The following is a 20,089-nucleotide window of genomic DNA, read 5'->3' on the forward strand; positions in this document are numbered from 1 at the left end:
AACCCACCAAGAAGCTGTGTGGAAGCCTGTTTGTTCCAGCAGCCACCTCCTCCTGGCGTTAGGCCCCTGTTTAAGACTGAGATTAAATCGGCCCCACATGCTCATCCTTATTTTCCCTTTCATTTAGCTCTTTGCACCTGCACGAAGGCAATTGAATAGTGAGTCAGGAATGTATTCCCTGTTTGTCCTTCCTGGCTGGCTGCCTTTTTGTCTAGAAATGTCCTCTCCATCCCCGACTGTATGATGTAAGAGAGGGACAGGATTCTTCTGGGGGCCTGTAAGCCTCACTCATGCCACAACAAAGCCTTTGGTCCCTGTTCAGAGAGGATGTTTGTAACATGCCATCACATAGAAATGTCCTGGGCATGCGTTAGCAATAAGTCTTATTGAAGGGTGGGGTTCCTCATGAAAATGACTCTTTTCCTCCGGTGTTTGCACAGTAACCCCCTTGTGTTTTCCCTTGTTTCATTTTTCCCCTCCTCTCCTCAAAGGTCAGCTTGGATGCTGTCTGCTCAGCAGCCTTCTGCTGAAGCTCTGAACACTGGTTTAATAATCACAGGGTTTTGGTCCCCAGGATTAGGAAACAGCGCTGGCAGACAGGGCTTGTTTCCATACACCCCAGCTTGGCTCTTCCTAAATCCCCTCCTTTTGGGATGCTGCCCTAGTACATCCCTGGATCTGCAGCCCAGCACTGGGTCATGGGGAGCCAGAGCATCTCCCAGCATCCCCAAATAGGTTTTTTCTCCCCACATCCATACGGATCATCCCGGGATGCTGGAGAAAACAGAAACTAGAAAGCCTCAACAGGTACTACAGCCCCAGTAGCAATGCTTGCATGAGCAGACCTTAAAGAGAAAGGCATGTGCTGTGTTTTTCCATCGGATATCCTCTATAAACTGGGATCTCATGCAGGGAAAGTGGCACGGGATGTAATTTCCATTAGCCGAGTGCAAACACGTGGCAAGGAACCTGCTGCTGTTTGTGCTCCTAAATCACCACCAGGGTCTTGGCTTCACAAAAGAGAGAACAACTGCTGAGAGGAACTCCTGCTGCTGAGTGCTATGGGAGGGGGGGGAAATGACTGCTCTTGATCCAGCAGAGCCATCCTACAGCAGCACCCATCACCTGCACCCTCACCCCCAGCACCCTCGGGTGTTTGTGCTGGGCCGGCTGCCCAACAGTTCCCCTTTGCTCAGACAAACCTCATGACTGCAGGGCTTTGAATGCTGATGTTCATTCTCTTATTCCCCCTCCCATTCTTCTCCTCCTCCAAACCTTGAATTGTCCCAGGAGCAGCTCGTCCAAGGAAATTCTTGTCTCATACTGGACTCGAAACAGAAAGTCTAGTCAGGGACATCTGACATGCGATGTTTTTGTGAGTAAATACCAGCGTCCATGAAGTCATTTCCCGGGGTTAGAAATGAGCTCACCTCTGGAACAGCTCCTCTCCTTTCCCAAAGTTCACAAGTCAAGCGGTTGGGAAGCTCCCAGTTTTCATCCTCCTCTTGAGAAAACAGCATGAGGGCTGCGTGCGGTGTGATGCTGCCTCCGGTTGTGCGCTCCGGACAGGTCCTGGTGCCACAACAGCCTCAATTCCCTGGCATCCTGCAGCAAAAGGCAGAGGAGCAAAGCTCAGCGGGCGCTGGGATAAAGCAGGGTCTCATTCTGCCTGCTCACCCAGCCCTGGCCGCTCTGTCCGGCCTGCCAAGAGGCACAATAATTGCTGTGCCTAATCTGGGTCATCCTGTCCACCTCCTACAGCCCTTGTTTGAAGCAGAGGGAGGGATCTCTCCTGCCCACCGGGTTGGTGAACTGTGTCTGTGGAGTGTTTCTTGGTGAAATAACACACTCTTTCTGCTTCAGGTTTGTATATGGGAACCTTGCTGGAGACCTCGCTGGTAAGAGCTGTTTCTCCAGGGGTACCATGCTTTGGATGGTGGTGCTGGGTAAAACAGGCTCTCAGTCCTCAAACCCACTGCAGTTCCCATCTTTTTATACCCCCTGGTTTCACTGGACATCCATGTCACATACCCAGCCAGGACGGTGTGAAGGGCAAGGACCCCTCTGGCAAGGGAGCCCAGAGCATCATTCCCAGAGGTTCCCCAGATTTACCCCTTCCCATGTGGAGCTGCAGCTCTCAGGGTCTTTCCTCCATCTCTCACCAGAGCATCTCAACCACAGCAAAATCCTCTTTCCCCATCTCTAAACCAGACGAGAGTGAATCCATCACCCTAGAACAAACCCTGAGGCCAAGCTCCAGAGAACCTGGTGGGCTTTGGTGCTGAGCCCCATTCCATGATCACCAAGCGATAACCCTGGATGCATGTGTGCATCACCATTCCCACAGCAGCTTTTCCTTGCCTGGATTGGAAGCCTCAGCTGGGGGGAATCAATCTGGGAAATCTCATCCAGCACCTTGGTCCTGTGATGCTCCATCCCCAGTAAACCAGGTAAATCACCCATAGGGCTGATGGAGGGGCCATGGGTCCCCTTTGGCTCGGGCACACTGACCCAGCCAGGGCCTTCAGTGCCCTAACTGGGTATTTGTCTTGAGCTGGAAGAAGTTATGAAATCCCAATGTTTTCACTGTGACTAACCCACGGAAGTGAACAATTTTGTCCTTATTTTTGGATGGGTTTTAGTTGCTCTCCTTGTCTTTGCCTTTAGTGTCCTCTTTTATCCTTCACTTCTTTCTACTCCCTTTGGGACCATCGCGATTCTCCAAACATCAAATATCCTCCTCTCCCCATGTTCCCAGATTGGACTGTGTGTCCCAAAGGCCATATTTCAGCGCTCCCTTTGGATGGCCCTTCCCAAACACAGCCCAGATTCAAGGGCTGTTTTCCTCCATTTCACTGGGAGAAAGGTGAGATGTCAGGAAAGCTGAAAGCCTCATGGGATCCTCTGCAGCATTACCCAGGAGTGAGAAGCAGGGAAAACCTCCCGGCACCTCTTTCCTATGTGCTCCATATCTCCAAGCAGTTTTCCAGGTGTAAACCCACCCTTTATGCAGGGACATCACTGATTTCAGGAGGGATCAGTGGCTCAGTGGGGAGAGAAGACATGAATGCTGAGTTAAACAAGCCAGAGGAGCATAACTCTTCTCCACCACCCTGTTCCTACCTTCCTGCAGGAAACCTGCTCCTAACCAGGCCCTAGGACTGCCTGGTGCTCCTTGGGATGAGCATCAGTGCTGACATCTCCCCGTGGCCAGATTTGGCCTGGTCTGGGGAAGCAAAGCTCAAGCCAACGCTGGGAGCATTGCACTGAGTTTTTCTTGGGAAGGTCTTATCTCCCGTGCTGCCTTTCCAGCCTGCTCCCGGCAGCTTCCATCTACCCCATTCCAAGGTGCTCACACCGGGATGCTGCCAGCCTTCCCCTTTGCAGTGCTTGCCCCTCAGCAACACCACTGCCCGCTGCCGGCAAACTCACATTTACCCTCTGGGAAAGCTGATACAACCACAACTGCTCCAAGGGGAATCCCGGCAATGCTGGAATTAGCTCGGCACAGACTGGCTCTTCCGAGCATGCCCTCATGAGCTCATGAGCTAATTTACAGCTCCGGTCGCCCCCATGACCACAGGCGTTCCGGGAATGGGAGGCGCTTCCATGCCCTCTTTTGCCAGCGTGGATGCTGATGAACTCCTTAGGAGCCAAAACTTGGATGGGGATAGGCACTGATTGCCTCAGTGCAATAATTAGCCTGAAATTAATTCATGTATGGGTCACGTATGGTGCCCACTCGGCTCCATCCCTTCCATGTTTTCTGCCCATCCCAAGTAAAGTTCCATTCTCACATCCCAAAGCACCTTTGAACATGATGCTCTCTCTGCTTTCATTGCCATCACCATCGCCTCTGGTCCAGCTTACACAGCCTACACCTCTCCATGTGCTGCAGTCCTTACAGAGCAGGACAGAGACAAACCGTGGTGTGCTGCAAGATCCAAGCCTTCCCCTGCACATTCATTGTTTAGGCAGGATTTTGGTGGTTTTAGGGAAAACTGGTGCTTGGCTGGTGCAAATCAGTGCAAATCTGCTTGCTTTGACTTGGTTTATAGCAAGAAAATCGAGGTGGAAAAGGCACAGATGAGCCCAGGGGCTCCCATCCCATGGGTGGGAGGCTGCTCTCTCTGCCAAGCATGGGTGCACAGCCTGGAGCACCTCCAAACCCAAAGCTAATTCCTGTAAATCAGAGTAATAAATTAAGGATTTCTTCAGGAGCAATTAATTGCCCAAAGCAACATGTGCTTTGACACAGGATGGTCTTTGTCCACCAAAGCGTGGCCAGAGCTAAAGCAAACAGCCAGCGGGCTGTGGGCTGGAGCTCTGTTCCTGCTCTTCCTCCATGGTTTAAATGTCCCCATTGAGGCACAGCCCTGCCTCGGACATGGCCACATTCCAATTGTGCCCATTCCCATCCTGCAACTGCATTTCCATCCCTGATCCAAGGTTGTGCAATAACCCAGACCCTGTTGCTAGCCCACATCTGCCGGCAGGATGTACCCAGCTGATATTAGTGTTGTACCAGCACAAGGCACCATGATGCTGCCCTGTGAGTATCCCCAAGGAGATAATGCTCCAGACACCACGCAGGGAGAGGCTGGGATGTGCATTAGTCATGGAGAGCTTGAAAATAGCAGCTTTTACCCTCTCACAGAGTTTCTGAATGAGCCAGAATACTTATCTCAATGTCCCCAGCAATGTAATTTAAAAGGGATTTGCTATTGAGACACTCATGGTGCTCTCATAACATCTCCCATCTCTGCTCTGCCAAGCTGTGATGGGGAAGGAGACATGTCAGAAATGAACACAGCATCCGGGAGGGCAACAGCTGCAGGACCCTTCACTGGTCCAGGATATCCCAGTGACCAACAAACCCCTCTCCAGGCAATGTGAGTCTTGGTATGGAGCTTACACATGCAGCAGGGATGCAGGTAACAGTCCCAGTGAGCTCAGATAACAGCCATGCACTGCGAAAGCACTAGAAAAAGCCCTTTGCCTTGATAGCTGGGGTCACAGAGCAGGGGACACCCCACATTTACATGCTGGGGGTGTCAGTTATGTGATGGTGCCAGCAGACACTTGGGGGCTCACCCCATGGCTGGGCCCTGCAGCCACTTGCTCTCCCCCAGCTCCCCAACCTCCACAGTCTTTCCCCAGCTCCTGCCTCCCACTGCATCCCCCTCTGTGGTGCTTTTTGCATCTGTTTCATAGATGATGTACATGGAGCTGAGCACTGCTGGGCCTTGGTCAAGGCTTTAGCCTCAGAAAGCAGATCCTTCCTGCGGGGACAGGTCCTCTCGCTGCTTTTCTCCCAGCCACAGGCTGTAAATCCTCATCCACACAATAAAACCAAACTCCAGTAGTTCATTTCTCGGGCTCTTTTCCAAAGCTTTCAGGCAGCTGGAGTGTAATTTTGTGCTGATGAAGCAGTGGGAGAGGGCTTAAGTGAAACAATATTGTGGTGGAGCGAGGTTTGCTGGTGGTTCAGAGCACAGAGCGAGCCCCAGGGACCCGCCATGTCTCCCAGTTCTCCTATGAACCATGGAAATCGCTGGTCGGGCTCCTGGGATAGCAAAACAGGGCTGAACAAACAACATCAGCCACCCCTGGAGCATGGCTGGAGCAGTGCTGGGAGCCAAGTGCTTCATGAAATCCCAGCTCCCAGCTCGTCCTCCGAAACCGCGCAAACTTCCCCAAAGTGTTTGGGATGGAACAAAGTCATCAATCACTTCTTTTAACTCCCATCTCCGTAAACAGAAGCGAGCCCAGAAACAGGCAGCAGGGGAAAATATCCGTCAGCTCCCTCTGGAGCAGTGGAGAGGGTGCAGGGAGGGAGGACGGGGCAGGCAGCAGGGAACTGAGCGCGGCCTTGGCCCCAAAGGGCATCTCATGGACCCCACAGGGCACTTCACAGTCCCCCATAGCATCTAAACTCCGTGTGCAGCCCTGAGAGCAGCCCCAGCACCCAGACACCCTCCCTGCATGGTGCTGTTGAATTTTGGCAACAGTCACTCTGCCAGTGCCTTATTGGAATGGGTGGGAGGCACAAATAGCCGGGATGAGCATCTCTAGCCGCTTTTCCTCTGGATTTATTGGAGGGACAACCATGAGGGAGCACAGAAAGGGGGATGCTGTTCCACTATCTGCTGTCACACTTCTCTTACCTGCCCCTGCCTCAGTACTGGTGAGGGGAAGCATTAAGCATGGCAACATTCACATAAATACATTATGGATTTGTAATCACACACCAGTGATGAAACCATGGAAAAATCCCATGAGAGCTGGGCAGGGTCCCCAGGGTTAATCCAGGAGAGGAATAAATCCAAGGGGCACCAATGCGTTGGCTGGGAAACAGCTGAACCCTGACGTGATGACCAGAACAATACGAGCACCTTGGTCTGGGATGCATCTTTCCCCACTGGCCATGGGCACAGGGCAGCATCCTGCTCGTCCCCCATCCCACAGGTCTGGGTGTTACCCACCTCGGATGGACGGGAAGCAGCCATGCATGTCCCAGAGCCGCGGTGCAGCCAGTGGTGCTCAGCGCTGGACACATCTGGGGCTCTGCTCATGCTGCTCCATCCAGCATCAGCCACGTGCCAGAGCCGCAGTGAGGAATGGCCAGGCCAAGGGAGGTTGCACAACCAGGCTCTTGTAGAGACTTGGGTTGTGCATGAACTCAGTGTCCCAGTCCTGCTCCTGAAGCCACACATGTGTCTCTGGAGCTCATCTTGCAGGAGCCATGCTGGAGAGGAGACATCCGTGCTAAGGAGGAGGCACCTGTGCTAAGAAGGATGCAAAATCCCATGCAGAAACACCTGCAGCTGTGTTATGCTGGAGCTATCACCTGGGTTCCATGACAGCTTTCCTTCAACAGAACAGCACCTTTCCTTACCCCGCACTGTGATCCATGGAAACTGATGCCAGCACCAGCAGGGCCATAGCTGAGGCACTGGAGTTGTGCTAGGGATGGGCTGGCCATGGCAGGAGGTAGGTGCCATCTGGGAAAGATGAATTCCTTACTCCTTGCCTCGGCACCTTTCCCACATCCCATCCTCATCACAGGGGGAAACGCAGTGAGCTCCATGTTGATCCCACAGGTCCTAGGGGAGCTCTGGCTCACCGGGCGCTCCTTGCCCACCGGATAAACAACCTGCCATCCCTTGGCACATCCCTGCTGTGTTTCCCTTGTCCCTTGTAAACACCAACAGGAACTGGAGCGGGCACCACCAGTCATTTTTTATGTGACACCTCGATCCGTGTTCCTCTCGCACCGCTCCCTCTGGCAGCGGAGCCGGTAAGGATTACTAAGAGGCAGCCCAAGCCTCCGCTGGCACATCCCATACACCACTGGCTGCCCCAAGGCCTGTCCCCAGCCTTCGGGAACAGCTCCTACCATGTAAAGCACAGCAGAAACAGCACAGCCCCACGGTGCCCAGGGGCTGTATGCATGGGTGGTACTCACACATGGCCATGTGCTGTGTGCAGCACCCAGGAGCCCTAAGCAAGGGCTATCTGCCATGAGTTACATGGGAGAAAACTGGCTGCAGAGGGAGAAAGGACCTGGGGGGGCTGAAGCCAGCCTGGGGCAGGTGCGGAGCTCTTGTTAGGGTTTGTTGATACATCTTCTTATGGCTCAGGTGGGATGCCATCACATTTATGTGCATGGACCTGCCTCTGCTTCTCTGTGATACCCCACGTGTCCAGACCAATCCATCTGGCTTTGTCCCGCAACCTTGCATGCCCCAGCATCCTCATTTGACCCCTGCCAGAGCCAGCACAGGGGCAAAGGCGAGCAGGCAGCACAAGCAGCACAGGGAATGGTTTCCCCTATGAAATGTGGGAACTCCATGGGGAGGGGGTTTTGGCCCAAACATTTGCCCCAGACCAAGCAGGAGCCAAAAAAGCATCCCCAAAACTCTTCACACTACATGCTGTCCTCTGTCTTTTCAACACTCAGCAGCATCTATTTTGGATCCAGCCCCAGGGTGAACCCCTAACAGCGATGCTCTTGTGCCGGGATGCGGTACCCACGCAGGGACGCGGTACCCACACCACAGCACCCTGCCACACCACAGCATCACCACCAGCTCCCGGAGCTGCAGCTTCACCCCGGGTTTGTGTTTACCATCACCTCGTTAAGGGATTATTCAGCCTGTGGTTTCCTCTCTCGGCCGATCTGTTTGTGCTCGGCGGCCGGTGGCTCGCTGCCATCCCCTAAGCTACACGCCGGGCTATATAAGCGCCTCGCTGCCTCGGCTGCGGGAGGCTCGAGCGCAGCCCGGCTCGGCGGCGGTGCACAGCAGGGCTTGGTAAGCAGCAACTCTCTCTTCTCCTTCCCAACAGGCTGCAAATCCCCTCTCCCACAGCGGTCAAACCCTCGCCTCGCTCCGGGGACCGCAGCTCAGTTTGAGGCTCCGTGGGGAGAGGATGAGAGGCTCCTTAATGGGGGTTTATGGGGTTTGTACTAAGAGCAAATGAACCCCAACTCTGCTCAGGTTTTCCCCTTCGTGGCAGCTCGTGGTTATGTAATATTGCTGTGTTATTAAGGCTGTGTAATTGAGAGCAGCTGTGATTGAGGGTGAGGTGGGTATTAATTGATGGGCAGGTGAAGGTGCAGAGGCTGTGGGCTGGGAAAACTTGATGGGGATGTGGTTCCCCATGTCCTGCTTCTCCCTTCTTCACCCCAGCTAAGGGGTTTGGGGCAGGGTTGATGGGGATGCCAGAGTGGATGTTGCAGGGGGTACAACAGTGCTTTGCTCACATGGGGCTGTTTGATTTCGTGTGGCTCTGTCCCACACCAGCTTCCCTGCCAGAAAGGGGATTCAATGCTGAATGCTCCCTGCCACCAGGATCCGGCTGCTGGAAACCCCCCTTTCCCAGCATCACATGTCCCTGGGCCAGAGGGATGTATCCCGTCCCAAACCCAGCAGTGAACAAGTCACAGCCAGCTCCCAAAATAGCTGCCGAATGGGAAACAGGCTTTCAGCCTGGATTAATTTTTCCTGGTTATTGTCTGGCTGCGAGTTCACAACCCTGCCGTGAGCCCACAAAACACGGCTCATGTGTTGCTTGTTAGTTTTGCTTGACTGGGATTTGCTGAGCCATAATCCAAGTATTTCCTAGTCCCGCATTCCCTGGTGTCGCTGGGGAAGGTTAAAACTGCTTACTAATGACAGGGTGTTCTGGCTGCCGGCTGCTCTTTGTCAGCCTTGTTTTATGGGTAAACTGAGGCACTGGAAGGATGAGGCAACATTTCCCTTCCCCAGGCTCATTAATTTGGGGTGCATATAATAAAGCATCTGGATAACAGCAGCTCTGTGGGTGCCTTCAGGTATTAAATACCCAAATGCTTGGTGTCACAAGGCTAAGGGACTCACAGCAAAATCTGAAGTGGTCGAGAGCAACACAAAGCCTCAGTCCCTCATCTCTGTGTGCAGCAAAGCTCCTTGCTCACATTTGCAGGAAAGACTTGGCTTGTGCATGGGATTTTCCACTTCCAGAGGCACTTGGGAGCCTTCCTCCTCCCCACGCTCCTGGAACATACTGGGATGCTGTCCTCACACGAAGCCCAGTGCGCAGGCAGAGGGATGGAGGCATGATGTCTCTGCTCATGTGGGGGGCAGAGTAGGGGCCTGTGGATCCACATGGGCTGCAAGAGCATCCCTGCAGAAGTATTTAAGCTGTTCAAAGGCACTTTCAGGAGATGTCATTACAAAGCAGTGCTCTGCAGAATAGATCTGGGCTCAGATGTGACAATGAGAAGCAGAGGGGATGCCAGTGCAGATGTGGAGCCCCTGCTGCTCCCTGCCTTGGGAAGCTGCTGTGGATGGGTTGGAGGGGGAATGAGTGGCTCCAGTTTTGAGCTGGTTCAGCCTTGCAGAAGTTCCCTGATTGCAGCAGGACCCTGGGTGAGCCTCAACACAGCTGGGTTTGTCTCTGCAGGGCTGGGAAGACCAAGGGTACTCCAAGAAGGCCCGGTCACCTCTGGAGACAATGGTCACTGTGAAGGAATGGATCCTCCTCCTCCTCCTGGGAGCCACATCCATTCTAGGTGAAGGTTACTCCTTTCTATTCCCATCTCTGCACTGTGCCCTGCCCGCAGGCACACTGGTGTGAAGGCATGTCTGTTGGCGGCTGCTGAGCCAGCAGACAGGGGCCCAACATCAGTGCCGGCTGCTGCTCTGGGTCACTGCAGTGTTTGCCTGGCCAAAGGACTTCCAGATGAGGGCTGGCACCCACCCGGCCTGCAGAGCATGGGTAAAGCCTGTCTGAGAGGCAGGCAGCCTCTGGTTAACCATGGATAAGCTGGGACCATCCCTGGCTGAGCCTGCGCCCTGGCTCCCCTCTGCTCTGAGCAGACCCACCCTGGCCAGTGCCTTACCCATCACCCAAGCATGAAACAAACCCATCCTCCAAGCCAAGCCCTTGGGAAGCATCACTGTGGCCCTTCTCCAGGAGAAGATGCTCAGGAGCCGCAGAATCTGCTGGCTCTGCAGGGGTGCACATACCATAGCACTGAGTGATAAGCAACCTGCCCCTGTGTGCCGGTGGTCTCATGAGGAGATGTGTTTGGAGGCTCTTTGGGTTTGTTTTTCAGGGCTATAGAGGAATTTTGCCCTGAAGTGCTCTGGCCAGACACCTGGTTTATAATAGGGAGAGTCAATTTGTGGCTGGGGAGGTGCCCAGAAGCCCTTGCTGAGCCTCCTGGAGTTCAGAGCCAGTGCTGGTCAGCTCCAGGCTCAGCTCCCCAGTTAAAGTGGGACTGGGTCCACCAGCCACAACCACCAGCTCCCCTTGGGAACGCAGGGGCCCAGCAAGTGCAGAAACCAGTCTATGTCCCATAGCAACAACCAACCTCAATGAACCCACTTTGGGTTCTTTTCTCCCCACACAGGGAGAGGCAGGATATATGTTAGATCTCCAAAACGAAGAAGATTATTTGATCTGAGCTGCTCCACCACAGCAAGCACAAAACAGCTTTCCTTGGGTGTAAGGGAAATGGCAAATTTGCATCATACCTGAGGTGCAGCGATGCTGTGGGACATCTCCATCACACCCTTCATTTGGCATCTGCTGCCCTGCATCCCACAGGAGCTCCAACCTGCGGCTCTCATCAGCCACAACCCAAAGGCAAAGCTGAAAAGCTCATCCTAAGCACGCCCAATCCCTTGAATCTAATTAATTCATTATTAATCTAATTTAATCTCTCATTCATTAACCCTTAGGTCAAAGGCTTCTGAAACCAGCCCTCGGCAGGATCCAGATAGGACAGAAAACCTTCAGCCCGCTGGTAATGCTCAGCTTGGAGAGTAAGTTGTTCCCAGTTGGGTGGCTTTCCCTCACCAGTACAAGGGGTGTTCGCACACGTATTAACCTCAGCTTACAACCAAACACTATTATTTGAGTAGATGAGGACATTTAAGCAACGGAATAAATGTTAACCATCCGCGACCTCCTGTAGGGTTGTAGCTATCGCTGACACACGCTGTTGGCTCCTCTCCTGGAAAAGTGAAGGTCAAGCGCATGACCACAGCCCCGGCTCCTGTGGGAAGCACGCGCGGGCTGGGAGGGCCAGGAGAGCCCAGGGATGGGCAAGGACATGCTATGACTTGCCCTTCCCCTGCCCAGCCTGTCCCCATGCAGTTGGTGACACCATATAGAGTGAAAGCTTGTGGGGTATTAACTACCTATAGAGCCCAGTCTGCTCCTTAGTCCCCAGGAGACATCCCAACCCTTCAAGCTTTACTGCCCCAGGTTTAGAGTCCAGAAGGCACTGGAAGGGCTGGACGTGCTGATGCTATAGCTGAGGGATTAAGGGGCATTCCCAGTTTTCCGTCCCATTCCCAGCAGCTCTCTTACCTGCTGAGGAGAAGCAAAGCACAAAAACATGGATGCTCAGAGAGAGGTTTTCTCCACTTGGTCTGTTGAAGAAAACATCCAGGAAGACTGTTTTCCCCCAGAGTGGATGGCACGAGGCAGTGATGCTGAGGCTTGCAGAGCAGGGGCTGACTCCTGCTTCTCTAGGGAGAAATAAAGCAAAATACCGAGATTCTGACCAATGCAATTGGAAACTAAAGCTCCTGCCCTTGGCAGCAGTGAGCCGTAAACTCAGGTTTTGCCTCCAGGAGAGGGGGTCCTGGTTGGGTTGAGCAGCCAGGCACAGTGCAGGGACTGGTGCTCAGCCAGGGAATGGGCAAACCCTGCTCAAACCACCCCATTCATCCTCTGCCCACAGGTACGAGGAGCAGCTCTCGCCGGGCAGACCCGATCTTCACCTACACCAGACGCAGTATGTGCTGCTGCCCAGTGCCATGGGTCCCTCCCCACATCCCCACCAGTGCTCAGTCCCTCAGCTTCTCCCCATCCTCTGCTTTCTGCTTTTTCTGCTGCCGAGATCCTACCCAAAGCCATATGATGCTATTTTCCTCATGCAAGGCACTCCTCCTTTCTCATCATCACCAGCCCTGAACTGACCCCAGACATGCTCAGGATCTTACTGAGACCCCACTTTCATCTGTTGCATGTTAGATTTCTGCTTGGGGAAATAGAGACAGACACTTATCCATGTGCTCCCACATCCCTAAGCCCACCTCTTCCTGCATCCCTCAAACTGCTGAGTAAGGTCTATGGAGGCACCACTCAGGATGCTGAACCGGAGATGCCAACAGATTAAAATCTTGCCCATCTAAGCCAAGAGCTCACTCCAAACCAGACATGATGCTCCCTGGCTGCTCTCATTTGAATAGCCTTTCCCAGCCACCTGCTTTTGTAAGCCAGGGGTTCATTTTCAGCCTTTCTAGGAAAGAACCCCTAGTTCTTTCATTGGTTCATTGTGAATGGGGTGGAACAGTAGGTGTGGGAAATGACACAGCACTTATCTTCAAGAAACCTCGTTTTTAGGAACTTTAGTCATGAGCAAATCCTTATAAACATCATTAGAACACTGTCATTTAAAAACAAACCCAAACCACAGACTTGGAGTGGATCTCATCCATTCAAAGTCACTTAACACCATCTATATCATGCCATCTAAATTAAGACCATCCACAGCCAGTGAAAGAAATTCCTTTTAAAACCTAACCCCATATTCAACCTTCAGTATGTTTTACAAACTCCTTTGTGTTTTACAGATCCGCTGTCCCCTACATGCTTGGTAGCATCTTAGGGCTTCTGTTTTGCACAAAGTGCTCACAATAGGACACACACTTCCCCTATAGGGAACATATGTTGAAGTATGGTTAAAGACATTCAGCATACAAACAATTTTACTCTTTCTTTTGCTTTGGTTTGTTTTTATTTAACCACATTTGAAACACAGGCGAGTGTGGCCCCTCAGACAGCATTTAAATGACAATGTGTGTTTGATTTCCTTTAAGCCAAAGTTATTCAACACTAAGCATGAGCTGTGTGCACTTTGCTCCCCTCCAGTTTATCTTAATCATCCTGAACTCAGCAGCCTGCAGGGAATTAAGTCAGAAGCTTTCAGACGCCTCCTCATGCTTTATTTCCCAGCTCCCTGAACATGCTTTAAGTTTGTTTAATCCATGTGCTGTGTAATATCCAAAAGCATAGCCTGAGCTATATTGAAGCTGCTAAGAAAACAGCTACCCATTTGCAGGCAGCTGTATGTCTAATGTGCATCTCTAACACATCACTGGTATCATTTAAGGTCCACTGGTGGCAGATTCAAAAAGGTTTTTGTCTCCATGGTCCAAATGGAGCGAGTGCTCAGCAGAGTGTGGCCAAACCGGCGTGCAGAAGCGTACCAGATCCTGCCTAGCTGAGCGCCGCTGGGGCGTGCACTGTAATGAAGCAACTGAGGAAGGGCGGCTCTGCATCGGACACGTTTGCTCAGGTGCTCCTATAACCTCACTTAGGGGCAGGGGTGATGTCCTGATCTCACCACCACGTAGGTGTTGTATTCCCTTCACTCTCATTTTACCGTCGGTCTTTCCCTTGGGGGAGTTTTGTGATGCTGGTGCCTTTCCAAGCAGGGCTGGAGCAGAGCACAGGGAGTTTATAGCCAAATGGCAAGATAAGGGGGGGATACAGATATGGGGAATCATCAGAGACCCATAAAGATCCCAGGGATGCAGGAAAAAATCTCATTAAGGTTGTTATAACAGCAGCTCTCAAAGTGGCAGCTGCATCCATGTAATCTCCAGGCAGGGTAAGAGTTGGGAATATTGAATCGCTACAGCTCCTGCATAAGGGGTCTGTAATTCATTATATTATTCTTGTAATCCCCCTTTAAACAAATAATTCTTAAAATAGCCTATGAGAAAAGATAAATTATTATTTTGGATTAATCACTATAGGTAACAAAAATGTTTTGGAATCACTCTTTGGGAGACCATTTGTTAAACCCATTGGGTAATGCTCATTTGGCAATTAACCTGTGTTAGTCCTGCCCAAGCCAGGATACTATGGAATAAGGGGAAACAGCCTTTAAGACAGACCAAAATCACAACTTTTGGGCATGAGCTGGTAACTGAAACCTGCAAAGTTTAAGATATTTGGATTTGTAATTTCGCCAGGGTTAAGCTAAGAGCTCACATGCTGATCTGGATTCAGATTTTCCTGAAATCCAGCCCTTTGGGGAAGGTAAATACAGTTCCTAGCTGTAATTATATCCACGTGTCTGCTTTCTACTAATTGTCAGGTTCAGAATCACATCGTCCCAGTGTTTCTAAGGCACAGCTGTTGATAATCAGTGAAAAATATGTTTTGGATCCAATTTATTCCTTATGCAGTATCTGCCTTATTGCATCTAAATTAAAAGCAGACATGAGAACGTGCCATGAGTGTTATGAGCACTTGGGGCCACTTTCTTACCCGCCTGCCTCTCCTCCAGGCTGCAACATCACCTGCCCCATGGGCCGTGTCAATGCTGACTGCGATGCCTGCATGTGCGAGGATGCGACCCTTCATGGGAAGGTCTCTCTTGAGGATGGGTCACCTGCTGCCGATGCCAGGGTCTACCTGCAAGCCAAGAAACTTAAGCTGTTGACAACAGCCGATGACAGGGGCATGTTTAGGATCCCGGGGATCTGTCCTGATGGCAAGAACACCCTTAAGATAAAGAAAGCCAAATACGCAACAGAGACTGTGACCGTGCCCGAGAGCAACAGAAGAAACCTGGCAATCCAAGTGCAGCTGCAGAGATCAGGTAGCCACAATGAGGTTTTACACAGCAGTAAGAGATAAACTCCAGTTTCAGGAGGGGAAGATTAACAAGATGGCCTTTTCTTCCTTTGCAGGCAAACCCTATGTTTTCAGAAGCCCTGAGGACAAAGCCAGGAGAGTGGGACAGAGCGTGTCACTCTGTTGTGATGCCCTTGGGAGCCCGGCCCCTGACCGCTACCTCTGGTAAGAAACTCCAGTCTGATCAGGCAGAAGTTCTATCTGTCCCATGGATTCAATTTGTATCTCCTTACCATCCCCATAAAGGTGGGGTTCTAGCTATAAAACAGCTAAATACCATGAGAACAAATTGCTGCAAATGACGGTGTCCTTGAGATGTGCAGAGCTGGGGTATCTCAGAGGTGCTGCAATGTCATCTGCTGAGGGACTTCCTGCTAAAACACACAAATAGGAGCTGGAAAACCCTCAGCAGGCAGGACTGGGGTTCTCCTGTCTGCCAGCTGCCCAGCAGCCACATCTCAGTACTGCCAGGGGAAGGGGAATAACATTCAGGTGATGCCACCTCACCAGATTAGAAATGGGGAAACTGAGGCAAGAGGCCTGGTAAAACCCACACACAGCAGGATTAAGGCCATGGCTCTGTCCCCTTAAATGCCTGCCTGTTCCTGGCAGGTACCACAACGGCTCCTTGCTGGATCCCTCTTTATACAAATACAAAAACAACCTGATCCTGAAGAACCTGAACAGGCACCATTCGGGAGAGTATTTCTGCAAGGCCAGCAGTGCCGGGGGGTCAGCGAAGTCCCAGCCTGCCAAGCTTGCTGTCATAGGTAAGAGAAAACATGCGTGATGTTCTCTAAGCAGCTGGGGAAGCAGAAACCAGGAATTGTGGTACATGTGGGACAGAAAAGTCCCAAGAAAAACATCTCGGGCCAAATTCATGCATCCGTTAGCAGATAAGTTGCGTGAGCTGGTTGGGAACCAGATGCTCTCTCCAAACTGGAGCTCTGGATTGCAGGTGACCTGCCAAGCTCAATCTGCTGGTTTCAGCAGATTTCTCACTGTATTTGCTGCCTGATGTGAATATCTGTTTGCTCAGAGGCTTTTTCCTAAACCTTGGGACGCATTTAGTTTCTCCCTAGCCAAGAAGTCAGGCAGCAGCAGAACAGCAGAGGGTGGGTTGAATGGCAGTGGTGGGTAAGCAGGAGCTGGATGTGAACAGCACTGCTCTTAATCAGGTACCTAAATCGAAAGCTGAGCACCTGCTTTACCAAAATGGAGGCCAGATGAATCCACCTAACCACAATAGTGCAAAAACATCTGGTTTGTGGCTCCAAAACCCTCAATATGATTGGAAACACTTAGCTCTGAGGGTTTCAGACCACAGAGCAATGACCACAATTCTTTCGTGCTGCTCATTGAGAAATCCTATTCAACAGGGAGACAAGAGGCAGCCTGCGACTCCCAACCCCAAAGCCACCTCATCCGACTTCCTCACGACTGCTTCCAAAAAGCAACAAATACCTTCTACTATGATGTTGGCAAGTGCCCCGCAAAGACCTGCGCTGGGAAGCTGGACAAGGGGCTCCGGTGTAAGGACAACGTTGCCTATTGCTGTGGAGTGTCCAAGATGGAAACCAGAGACATCTCCTGTGATGGGTACACGCTCCCCACTAAGGTTGTTGTAGAATGTGGCTGCAAAAAATGCACTGAGACCAAAATCACAGTTCGAGGCAGAGCCACAGCAGCAGATAACGGAGAGCCACTGAGGTTTGGCCACATCTACATGGGCAACAAGAGGGTGAGCATGACCGGCTACAAGGGAACCTTCTCAGTCCATGTCCCAGCAGACACAGAGAGACTGGTTCTAACTTTCGTGGATCGGCTGCAGAAGTTTGTGAACACAACAAAGGTTCTGCCCTTCAAGGAAAACGGAGGTGCTGTGTTTCATGAGATCAAGCTGCTAAGAAAGAAGCCTCCTGTTACACTGGAATCCGCTGAAACCAACGTGATCTCTTTGGGAGAAATGGAAGAAGATGATCCGATTGCCGAATTAGAAATCCCACCCAATGCATTTTATAGGAAAAACGGAGAAGCCTACAGAGGCAAAGTGAAAGCCAGCGTGACATTTCTGGACCCAAGAAACTTCTCAACAGCTCCTGTGACACAAAGCGACCTGAACTTTGTAGATGAGGAAGGAGACGTGTTTCCACTCCGCACCTATGGCATGTTTTCTGTGGACTTCACTGATGAGAAGGGCACCGAGTCTCTTAATGCAGAGGAGGTGAAAGTTCATTTGGATGCTGCTCAGGTGAAGATGGCAGAGCACCTGCAAGAGATGAAGCTTTGGTCCCTGAACCCAGAGACAGGATTATGGGAGGAAGAAGGGGACTTCAACCTGGAGAAAAGCAGACGGCACAAGAGGGAGGAGAGAACGTTTTTGGTTGGGAACATGGAGATCAAAGAAAGGCGACTGTTTAACCTGGATGTCCCAGAGAGCAGACGGTGCTATGTCAAAGTCCGAGCCTACAGAAGTGAGAGATTCCTGCAAAGTGAGCAGATCCAAGGGGTTGTGATTTCCATTATAAACACAGAGCCAGAACCAGGGTTCTCTTCCAACCCCAGAGCATGGGGCCGTTTTGACAGCGTGGTCACTGGCTCCAATGGTGCTTGCGTGCCTGCCTTCTGTGACGAGCAGAACCCCGAGGCATATGGAGCTTATATCTTGGCAAGCATGGGGGGTGAAGAGCTTGAAGCTGTCCCCTCTGCTCCCAAACTCAACCCTAATGCTGTTGGGGTCCCACAGCCATATCTCAACAAGCTCAACTACAGAAGAACAGACCACGAAGACTCCAACACTAAGAAAACAGCCTTCAGCATTAACATGGCCAAGCCGAGCCCTAATTCCCCAGAGGAGAACAACGGCCCTATTTATGCCTATGAAAACCTAAAAGAATGCGAGGAAGCTCCATACAGCGCTCCTCACTTCAGGTTTTACAGGATAGAGGGAGACAGGTATGACTACAACACTGTTCCCTTCAGTGAAGACGACCTCATGAGCTGGACCGATGACTACCTGGCATGGTGGCCCAAGCCTATGGAATTTAGGGCCTGCTACATTAAAGTGAAAATAAATGGACCCCAAGAGGTGAACATAAGATCTCGGAACATGGGTGGGACGCACCCACGTACCATTGGAAAGCTCTATGGCATCAGGGACGTCCGCAGCATTCGGAGCTCACAGCAGCGGGATGTGTCGGCAGCGTGCCTGGAGTTCAAGTGCAGTGGCATGCTCTTCGACCAGGACCGTGTGGACCGCACGCTGGTCAAAGTGGTGCCTCAAGGCAGCTGCCGCAGAGAGAGCGTCAACAGCATGCTCCATGAGTACCTGGTGAACCACCTCCCCATGGCTACCAACAACGACACCAGCGAGTACACCATGCTGGCTCCTCTCGACCCATTGGGACACAACTACGGCATCTACACCGTCACCGACCAAGACCCGAGGATCGCCAAGGAAATCGCCTTGGGAAGGTGTTTCGATGGCTCATCTGATGGCACCTCCCGAACCATGAAGAGTGATGTTGGCGTTGGGTTGACTTTTACCTGTTCGGAGAGGAGCGCGGCAGAGCAAAGCATCTTTGAGTCTCAGAGGAACTCGGGCCAGCAGTCCATCCTGCTTCTGCCAGGAGAGAGCCCCGCGTACCAAAGGCAGCCAGCAAGCCGCCGAATCCCACAGAGCAGGATCCCGATGAGAGGTCAACGTCCTTCTGGATACTAGAGCTGGAAAGGAGCCTCGGTACAGTTGTTCACACTTGATTAAGTATCATTTGAAAGTAAAACCTACCTGCTAACAACAGAACCCAAAGCTGGTAGGTGTTGGTTTTGAGACATAATGAAGGTGCACTTTTTTCCTCCACCAGAAAGACATAAGGCAAAAATTGGGGGCCAGTAGCTGTAGTGAGTTTGTGTCTTATTAAATGCATCCATAAAAACCTTCTTTCTGCCTGACATTAAACAGCTTCATATGATAGCCTAAAGGGAAGACTAAACACATGATTCAATTCAGTCATGTACATAAAACACCCTCTGTTCTGCATCTGCAGACTTTGCCAGCCCGAGTACCTATAGAGTAGTTGGTAACATGAAAAGGAATAAACTGGTTTCCTCATACTGAATTCAACTGCGAGGTTTTGTACTTGAAATGTAAGTATTTTATTTATTTCTAGCTTATTTTAGAGTGACTGTATTCCAGCTAAACTGCCGGCAGCTGCATTTCTAAGAACTCACATGCTCGACAGCACGAAGAAGCCATGAGGATTTGTAGGCTCAACATGGATAAAACTAGTTTTCTCTTGCTTCTTGCAGTATTTGACAAGGAAAATCCATGCTTTAATGATAGGGTAGGTTAATAAAAACAGTCATTTTATAACTTGGACAATGCTGTGTTGTTTTTGTTTGAAATGCCTGACCACAACCAAAGAATAACCTGCAGAACCTCTCTGTTCACCAACAGGTCATGGTTTTACCAATGAAAGGCTGACCTTGGGTATGGGTGAGGGGTTTGGTGGGTAGCTGGTGATCCACCAGGTCCAGGGTTTGGCCATGGTGTGCTGCAGTCAAGGAATATGTGCCCAGCTTGAAATACAGAGCCAGGAACAGTGCTGAGAAGCGGAGCAGCAGGTCTGGGCATGGGATGAAGCAGCAGCAGGGCCTCCAGAGTGGGAAAAGATGGGGAGAAAAGCGGGCAAGGACATCGTGCTTTGAGGAGTATAGGAAACCAGGCAATGTAAAGCAGGGCTGGACAGTGCAGAGACAAGAACAAGATAAGCTTCTCTCCGCAGTCAGCAGCAGTGAGCACTACACTGCTGGGCATGAAACTGCTCTTAGCTGAAGGTACAGATGGCCACAAAAGGGCTCAGACAGACACTGGTCCATC

General features: G+C 51.4%; 1 protein-coding gene across 1 annotated transcript; it reads left to right on the forward strand.

The window, feature by feature from the left end:
• Positions 1-9,968: 9,968 nt before the first annotated feature.
• Positions 9,969-19,546, forward strand: CILP (cartilage intermediate layer protein). Its single transcript, XM_031048700.2, has 8 exons — positions 9,969-10,057; positions 11,232-11,315; positions 12,242-12,295; positions 13,676-13,861; positions 14,861-15,175; positions 15,267-15,375; positions 15,823-15,980; positions 16,590-19,546. The coding sequence occupies exons 1-8, from the start codon at positions 10,000-10,002 to the stop codon at positions 18,929-18,931; spliced, it is 3,306 nt and encodes a 1,101-aa protein (XP_030904560.2). The 5' UTR covers positions 9,969-9,999; the 3' UTR covers positions 18,932-19,546.
• The last annotated feature ends 543 nt before the right edge of the window (positions 19,547-20,089 follow it).

This window comes from Melopsittacus undulatus, chromosome 9, assembly GCF_012275295.1.
Source record: "Melopsittacus undulatus isolate bMelUnd1 chromosome 9, bMelUnd1.mat.Z, whole genome shotgun sequence".
Lineage (NCBI taxonomy): Eukaryota > Metazoa > Chordata > Aves > Psittaciformes > Psittaculidae > Melopsittacus > Melopsittacus undulatus.